Source organism: Nerophis ophidion, linkage group LG11, assembly GCF_033978795.1.
Source record: "Nerophis ophidion isolate RoL-2023_Sa linkage group LG11, RoL_Noph_v1.0, whole genome shotgun sequence".
Lineage (NCBI taxonomy): Eukaryota > Metazoa > Chordata > Actinopteri > Syngnathiformes > Syngnathidae > Nerophis > Nerophis ophidion.
The window spans coordinates 51,715,012-51,724,477 of record NC_084621.1 but is presented as its reverse complement, the minus strand read 5'-3'; the positions used below and the strand labels follow the sequence as shown (position 1 = coordinate 51,724,477).

The window sequence follows — 9,466 nt, the reverse complement described above, 5'->3', positions numbered from 1 at the left end:
TACTTTTCAGCATTAATGGTGCCGTCACAGATGTGTAAGTTACCCATGCCTTGGGCACTAATACACCCCCATACCATCACAGATGCTGGCTTTTGAACTTTGCGCCCATAACAATCCGGATGGTCATTTTCCATTTTGTTCTGGAGGACACCACATCCACAGTTTCCAAATATAATTTGAAATGTGGACTCGTCAGACTACAGAACACCTGTCCACTTTGCATCAGCCCATCTTAGATGAGCTCGGGCCCAGCGAAGCCAGCGGCATTTCTTGCTGTTGATAAATGGGTTTGGCTTTGCATAGTAGAGTTTTAACTTGCACTTACAGATGAAGCAACCAACTGTAGTTACTGACAGTGATTTTATGAAAAGTTCCTGAGCCCATGTGGTGATATCCTTTAAACACTGATGTCCGTTTTTGATGCAGTACCGCCTGAGGGATCAACGGTCCGTAATATCATCGCTTACGTGCAGTGATTTTTCCAGATTCTCTGAACCTTTTGATGATTTTACGGACAGTAGATGGTAAAATCCCTAAATTCCTTGCAATAGTTCGTTGAGAAATGTTCTAAAACTGTTCGACAGTTTGCTCGCCCCATCCTTGTTTGTGAATTACTTAGCATTTCATGGAAGCTGCTTTTATACCCAATCAGGGCACCCACCTGTTCCCAATTAGCCTGCACACCTGTGGGGTGTTCCAAATAAGTGTTTGTTTAGAATTTCTCAACTTTATCAGGATTTATTGCCACCTTTCCCAACTTCTTTGTCACATGTTGCTGGCATCAAATTCTAAAGTTAATGATTATTTGCCAAATGAAAATGTTTATCAGTTTGAACATCAAATATGTTGTCTTTGTAGCATATTCAACTGAATATGGGTTGAAAATGATTTGCAAATCATTGCATTCCGTTTATATTTACATCTAACACAATTTCCCAACTCTTTCTGTCAACAGGGTTTGTATTTCAACGAGCGACGTTGAAATAAGATACAACGGTTTTGAGTTGAGAGCATCGTCACAGAACCATTTAAGCCGGTAAGTTGAGGTACTACTATAATACGTCACTGAAACGCCTCATGCTGTGACTACACTTCATTGAATTTTGCAGTGTTTCTTTGTGTTCTTTCTGTAGCCACTTTGGCTGTCACAAAGAAGGTTGACATTTATTACTGTAAGTTTGTATACTTGGCTGTATCTCTATTTTTATACTGTAAACAACTGAGGTGTTGATAGAGTTCGTCCTTATTGTGTGCTAAGGAGGAGTGTATGTAATTCGTATGATAGTCGCTTTTGTGAACAAATCCAAGTAGAAATACAGAAGATGATTTGCTTTTTATTGTTAAACGGTAATGTTTGGATACTGAATGTGGTCACTTGAACTTCTTACCACATGGTAGAGCAGTCAAAGTTGACCAAAAGCCATTTGTGTGCGTTCATGTTAAAAGAGTCTGCAAACTGTAACAGAAAAAAAAGACATTTGTCATTGCAAAATGTAATTAAATAACCCCAAAATTATGAAAATGTAATATTTTAATAGTGTTTGCATTGCTATTTTTAAAGGGGAACATTATCACCAGACCTATGTAAGCGTCAATATATACCTTGATGTTGCAGAAAAAAGACCATACATTTTTCAACCGATTTCCAAACTAAAAGGGTGAATTTTGGCGAATCAAATGCCTTTCTGTTTATCGCTCTCTCAACGACGACGTCAGAACGTGACGTCACATCGGTCGTCAACGCCATGTTTCTCTACCACATCGAGTCAAATCAGCTCTGTTATTTTCCGTTTTTTCGACTGTTTGCCGGTACCTGGGAGACATCATGCCTTGTCGGAGGGTGTAACAACACGATCATGGACGGATTCAAGTTGATTTACGTAGAATGTGCATCGATTAGCACGGCATGCTAATCGATGCTAATATGCAATTTAGGCTAGCTGTGTGCATTATGCTTCATTTGTAGCTATATTTACATCCAGCCTTTCCCTCCATCCACATTTAATGCCAAAAAAACACTTACCGTTCGACGGATTTAAGTTGCTCCAGTGTCAAGAGATGCGAAAGTCCCTCGTTTGGTTTTTGCCGTCGATGCTACGACATAGATGGCAAGAATGTCTGGATATCCTGCGACACTTAAAGCAGATGCTTTTCCAACGATAAAGTCAACAAAATCACTAAGGTGAGTGTTGTTGTTATTGACTTATTGATCCAGTGTCAATGCGAAAGTCTTGATCGGTTGGTCTGCACATTTTACCGGCGATGCTAACGCAGAATAGCGTCAGCATGGCCGAATAGCGCCAATAGCTATTCGCTCAATAGCTTCAGTTTCTTCTTCAATTTCGGTTTTGCTATCTGCCTCCATACTCCAACCATCTGTTTCAATACATGCTTAATCTGTTGAATCGCTTAAGCCGCTGAAATCCGAGTCTGAATCCGAGCTGTCGCTATATCTTGCTGTGCTATTCGCCATTGTTTGTATTGGAATCGCTATGTGACGTCATAGGAAAATGGACAGTGGTATCGCAAATAGCGAAAATCAAACACTTTAAGGCTTTTTTTAGGGATATTCCGGGAGATGTAAAATTTTGAAAAAAACTTCGAAAAATAAGATAAGCCACTGAGAACTGATTTTTATTGGTTTCAACCCTTCTGAAATCGTGATAATGTTCCCATTTAAAAATAACACCATCAACCCATTGAGTTGAGTTGAGTTTGAGTTTCAAACATGCAAGCATACAACATGATACATCTCAATTTCCAGTTTCTCTTGTCAACATGTTCGAAAAGGAGTAGGAAGAAGCAGAGCCTATTTAATCCTACCCCTTTTCTTTTACATAACAGTTGCTAAAACTTTTGTTCACTTCCTGTTCTCAATGTATTCACAATATACTCCATAAGTAATCAGAATAAAAATAAATAAATAAATAATAATTGGTGGAGTAAGATATATTTCATGTGATGAGTAAGATTATTTCGAGAATGAATAACATTTGCGGGGTAAAATCCTTGAAACGTCCCTAGCAACGCATTACAGGCAGTTTGTCCAAGTAGTGTTACCGCCACACAGGGACGTCATTTAGGGGGGGCTGGACTTTTTTTTGGCCCCCTGCACTTTTTATCGGCCAAAAATAATGCTACACTATTTTGAATGGAGACGAGTCAAGCACTAGCACCAAGAGGAAAAGCGGACGCTCATGTTAACGCCTGTTTCCCTTTAGGCCGCCAACAAGTTCACTGATTGGTTCTGTGGCGCTGGCGTTTCTTGAAAACGTGACATCGTAACAGCAGGGGTGCAACGATTTGTCCACAGTGACAATAATCAAGATTTGTCGCCGAAAATAGTCAGTGAAGTTTATGTTTTTCTGGATGGAAACAAAAATGCTAGAGTCAGCAGTAACAGCAAGAGAAAAATAACCGCGGCCACTGGTAACAAGACCACATGGGAAAAAACTAAAGTATGGAAACATTTCATCCTAAACACGTCAAAGACACAAATAACTTGCTAATTTTGCGAAGCGGATCTTACTTTTCATGGCAGTGCATCTATGGTACATCCCGACTCTTCTCTGTAAGATAGTTAGCCTGTTAGCTAGCTAGCTAACAACAAAGACGAAGTTGTGTGAAAATTATATTTAACTATCATTTTACCAATCATCATCACAAAATGCTCTTTTTTGAGGAAGCTAGGCAGATTTTTTGGTTTGTTTTTATTACTGCTATTTCAACTGTGCGTTGTTTCATTGATAATGAATATATGCTAATATATTGAATTGATACTTTTTTATCAGCACTTTGGCTGTCGTTGCTTAAAAATACCAACCGGTATAGCTCGGTTGGTAGAGCGGCCGTGCCAGCAACTTGAGGGTTGCAGGTTCGATCCCCGCTTCCGCCATCCTAGTCCCTGCCGTTGTGTCCTTGGGCAAGACACTTTACCCACCTGCTCCCAGTGCCACCCACACTGGTTTAAATGTAAAAATTAGATATTGGGTTTCACTATGTAAAGCGCTTTGAGTCACTAGAGAAAAAGCGCTATATAAATATAATACAAATCACAATTCAAAAAAAAAATAAAAAAATTGAATAACATTTAAAAAAAAATAAGCTATTAGAGCAGCACAGTTACAGTATAAATAGGTATTTCTAAATGAAGTAGTCATGGTTATTGTTAGTCGGCACAGGCTAAAAATATCTTAAAACAAAATTTAAAAGCCACTAAATTGGTGTACACTTTATAATCCGATTAGTCGACTAATTGTTAAAATTGTCAATGACTAGTCGACTATGAAAATAGTCATTAGTTGCAGCTTAATGCAGCAGCTGGCCAACTGGTGGTCGACGAGCAGTTGTTTGTAGGTGGAGAGAAGATATGGCCTTCAAACGCTAACATGGCTCACGAGCAACATAACATCAAAACAAGAGCTTGAAGGTGATCATGTTGTTGACATGAAAATGAATAGCACAAACACCCCAGCTGTCAATCTCTGGTGGTGCAATGGCTCAAATCCTTTCCTTTTGTTGCAGAGGACCAATCTTTTGCCATGGCATACGAGGTAAAAACAAACTAAATCATCATGCGATTTTGGAAAAACCAATTGTTGTACATAAAATACATGTTGGAACAATTTGTTCCCCATGTACTTCAAAACATGCATTTAGTCGCTTCAAGCCACGCCCTCTTTACTCAAGCCAATTCTGTCCTCATACGCATCGGAAATAAAAATGTCATACCCTCCATCACGAATGCGTAAATAGGTAGATGATGACCAGTTGCAGAACCAAACAATTCAATATGGAGGACACTCAATGGGAAATTTGCGTACAAAAAACTATGGCGGAAGAGTCGATGGAAATAAAGTATTATGTAAACTCTGCAGGGAGAAGTTTTCTTTCAGCGAAGCACATTCAGCTAAAAATTATAATAAGTTGACAGTAGTGGTTAAAGAGTAAACTATGACCCTTGAGCCTGTTTATGACAAACATAAGGAAAATCAATGATCTCCTTTACTTGTTGTCTCTACGTTAGAGAGAACCTGCAATTAAATGAAAACCTCCTAAAGGGCATCATACCACCACTTACCCTGCCCTACGTCCTGTAGATCAGTGGTCACCAACCTTTTTGTAGCTGCGGACTGGTCAAAGCTTCATAATTTGTCCCGCAGACTATTTTTTATTTTTTTTTATTTAATCAACATAAAAAACACAAGATACACTTACAATTAGAGCACCACCCAAAAAACCTCCCTTTTTCATGAAAAAAATGAAATAAAAAAATTAATAAAAAATTCTTCTGCGGCCCTGTACCAATCGAGCCGCGGCCCGGTGGTTGGGGACCACTGCTGTAGATGACCCCACCCCTTGTTTACACCCATAGTTTGGCTCTTCCAACTATTCAGATTCCTGCCAACTGTTCAGGCAGAAACTGACAAGTGTTTTTTCATTTATTTATTCTTTAGAAAACAGGCGCTATAATAGTCTGTTAAAATGCAAGTCATGTTCGCAGCGTAGCTTGTATAGCTATGCTAATATTTCGTATGTTACATTGTTGTATCAGATACGTAGCATCTGTGGACATGTGTGTATGTTCAGTATACTTTGTAAGTGCATTTTCACACAATATTTGTAAGTAAACAATAGTGTTTATTTGAAAGACAAACACAGCTCATTAGCATTAAAGCTACAGGCACACAAAAACACTGTGTTCCCAGTCAGGCCTAGTAAAGCACTTTAAACTGTCTAATTTACACAGTCAAGGTTAGATTTTAGTCAACAAACTTTCAATACAAGATCGAGGAACCTCTAAAACTTATTAAATGTCCCAATCAACATTTTTGGCCTCGGATCCAAATTTTGATACTTTGACAATAGATTATAGAACTGAACATTTGTTCATAGCAAGTAACTAAACACAATAACATATTTTTATAAATCTTATCTTATTACATTTATAATTTGCTAGTACAAATGTAAATCCGATGATGTGTGAAATTTGTGGTATTGAATCCAATATACAATTTTTTTGACAAAATAAAGTGACTCTGCCCAATGACTAAACTACTATTGGCTTCCATTTGGGTTTGCCCTCAAAACTTTCATGCATTCAGAGTCTTACTCCCTAAGTTTGTAAACATTAACAAATAACACAAAAAATGTTGTATTTATAAGAACAAGACAAAGATAAAAATTAATCTTATCACTTTAATATAGTTTATACAGAATGCCATTTTACAACTGAATAGGATTCTAACGCGGGGGATACCGACTATTTGGACTGGTAGTAGTTGATCCACAGCGATCGTTCTGCCACACAATATCTCAATGCTAACGAAGGGAAATTACACTTCAACGACTGTCGTTGGCTTTGACAGTTAGGATTGCGCGTTTGTATCAAAACAGTTATTTTTCTCAGTAAGATAGGGCGAAGCCATCCTTGCCCAGGCACACCATCCTGGTTTTGGAACCAGCCGCTAGACTAGATTTGACCAATCTAAGTCTATGAGCACGAACTGAGGAAGCCTACTCGGATGTGCGGCGAAACGTCATCCAAGACAAACCAAACAGTCCAGTTGCGATCAATTGAATGCCCTGAGATCGTTTATATATTGATATCATACTAGGTAGTGTAGACAATTGGATCGATCTACTTTACATTGAAGCTTTAGCAGTTAGCTTCTTGTGTCGCGCTGCTCTGTGTGTAGCATGCTTAGCCATTCTTTTTTCCTCGAGTCCAGTTTTTCTTAACCACAGGGCTGGGGCCATTATTGGGTTGTGAGAGTCCCGCTAGCTGTTTCTCAGCTGTGGTTCGTAGCAGTATTCAGTTGTAAGACACTTTACCAACACTTGTGGCAGTAATGACAATCTCAAACCAACAGAAGAAGTCTGAAGCTACATTAATAGAAAAGTTTCTTAAGAACAAAAATTATGACTAAAGTGGTGAAGCTGTATTTTCATTTGCACTTTAATTTCAGAAAAATATGTTATTTCTTATATTATTAATTTAGTTAGAATGTGTTTATTTTGGCGCTGTGTAATTTATTTTTCATCAGTATTTATGAGTCTCTTCTGTTGCAGCAGAAATTTGATTATTATTTATTTTTCTACTTAGCCTAACCTAAGCTTTGATAATAATCTTTGCGATTAACACATGCTTTCCTATCATTTGACTTGGTTGTAAATTGTAAGTAGGTTAGATATAATTATTGAATATCATTAAAAGGAGTACAGTAAGATAAACAATTCAGTGTTAATATTTAAGTGGGCCCATCTGTAGTGGACTTCGAGGTCAGAAAGGTTAAAAACACACTTGCTCTAGTCGTCCAGATATGGAAGAAACTTAATTTATTTTCCACCATAGTGGTGAGGATTAGTACCTTAAAAGCGGCTTTTAGACACATTCAGAAATGTAACTGTCCTCCTGAAGGAATTGTTCACGCAAGTACAATATTTAGCCATGTAAACACTGGCACACACCTGCGGTAAGGATCGGCTGGACTCAGCAGTTCATCAGCCGATCAGTAAAGAAATGATGGGGTTCAGGACACTTTACCAACACTTGTGGCAGTAATTACAATCTCAAACCAACAGAAGAAGTCTGAAGCTACATTAATAGAGAAGTTTCTTAAGCACAAAAATTATAACTAAAGTGGTGAAGCTGTATTTTCATTTGCACTTTAATTTCAGAAAAATATGTTATTTTCTTATATTATTAATTTAGTTAAAATGTGTTTATTTTGGCGCTGTGTAATTTATTTTTCATCCGTTTTTATGAGTCTCTTTTGCAGCAGCAATTTGATTAGTATTTATTTTTCTAATCAGCCGAACCTAAGCCCTGATAATAATCTTTGCGATTAACACATGCTCACCTATCATTTGACGTGGTTGTAAATTGTAAGTAGGTTAGATATAATTGTTGAATATCATAAAAGGAGTACAGTAAGATAAACAATTCAGTGATAATATTTAAGTGGGCCCATCTGTAGTGGATTCAGATGTCAAAAAGGTTAAAAACACACTTGCTCTAGTCATCCAGAGATGGAAGGAACTTAATTTATCTTCCACCATAGTGGTGAGGATTAGTATCTTAAAAGCGGCTTTTAGACCCATTCAGAAATGTAACTGTCCTCCTGAAGGAATCTTCCACACAAGTACAATCTTTAGCGCACACCTGCGGTAAGGATCGGCTGGACTCGGCAGTTCATCAGCCGATCAGTAAATGATGGGGTTCGGACACTTCTGATTACTGGTCTAAAATGGTACTGTATATTATGGGATGGTTGAGAATTTTCAAATGTCTCATTGAAGTTAGCTGCTGATTTGTTTTTATTCATCATCAAACTGGGAAAAGTGCCAAAGCAACAACACTAACTAAGCTACGAGCTATGACATGACAACCTTTGCACCAACAGACTTCCTTGTGCAGACTAAAGAAGGCAATACAATATTTGGAAAGCTATGAGCCTTTATTTAATGTGAGACAAATATTTTCTTATCTGTTTCCAGTTGCCTATCTTTCGTAATATCCTTTTCTCCACCTGCACCCATCGCAATAAGAAACGGCATAACAGGAAACAATGTTGTCATACCACCTGATGCCGGCTTGTGCATCACCCCTGGCAACCATTTATCATCTATCCTGCTGCACTCTCATCCAAAGAGGCTCTTTATAGGGCCTGTACTTTTAAATACAGCTTGTATGTGCCATGAAGTGCATGTATTCGTCCAGCTTGGGCGTGTTCTCTGTTGTTTATACGCGTGTGTCTAATATAGACTGATATATAAAGGTCTAACGCTGCCTCAGGAAATTACTCCGGCCTTATCTCTGCATCTGTGCACAGCTTGGGTAGCAGCAGCCTCAAAAAGCAGACACGACGCCACTACAGCCGATTCCTATTAATCACTCTTACGCGCCTCCTACTTGACATTAACGCCACGCCGTCTTCAAACAGGAACAACGCATCAGGATACAGCCGGTAACGATATATGCAAATAAACGTTTGCTTTCATAAATGTGATGAACGATATTTCATGCAGATCAGTAGCAACACGTTCATGAACATATTTGCACAATGAGGAACACTTCAGGGTTTTCAAAAAACTATTCCACACATTTTTGCAGCATAACATTTGAAAAATATATGTATGCACTATGCAGTAGAGTTGCGCAACATAGATGATATGAATGACATAAATGACCATACAGCTTTTAATGATAATGCATGTTTATGACACATTCTGGCTGTGTCTTGCAAATTTGACAGCGCAATGTAGTAGAGATGCGCGGTTTGCGGTCTCAACCACGGGTCGGGCGAGTGACATGACGAAAAAATAGATTTTAATTAGATTCGGGCGGGTGGCGGTTGAATCATCCGGAATATTTCATATACACGGTTCTGGGATCGGTATCCTTTGCCATTCAAAGAGCCATTTAAGACCCGTGTCACAAAGCGAAGAAGTCAATAGGAGACGC

At 38.4% G+C, this 9,466-nt stretch overlaps 1 protein-coding gene across 4 annotated transcripts in view; it reads right to left on the bottom strand.

The window, feature by feature from the left end:
* ddc (dopa decarboxylase) overlaps positions 1 to 9,466 on the bottom strand; it is a 72,604-nt gene that overhangs the window by 23,860 nt on the left and 39,278 nt on the right. For all 4 annotated transcript variants that reach the window (XM_061916230.1, XM_061916227.1, XM_061916229.1 and 1 more), the window contains one exon: positions 1,389 to 1,456. In XM_061916230.1, the coding sequence (XP_061772214.1) occupies positions 1,389 to 1,456 (68 nt within the window). The remainder of the gene's footprint in view (positions 1 to 1,388; positions 1,457 to 9,466) is intronic.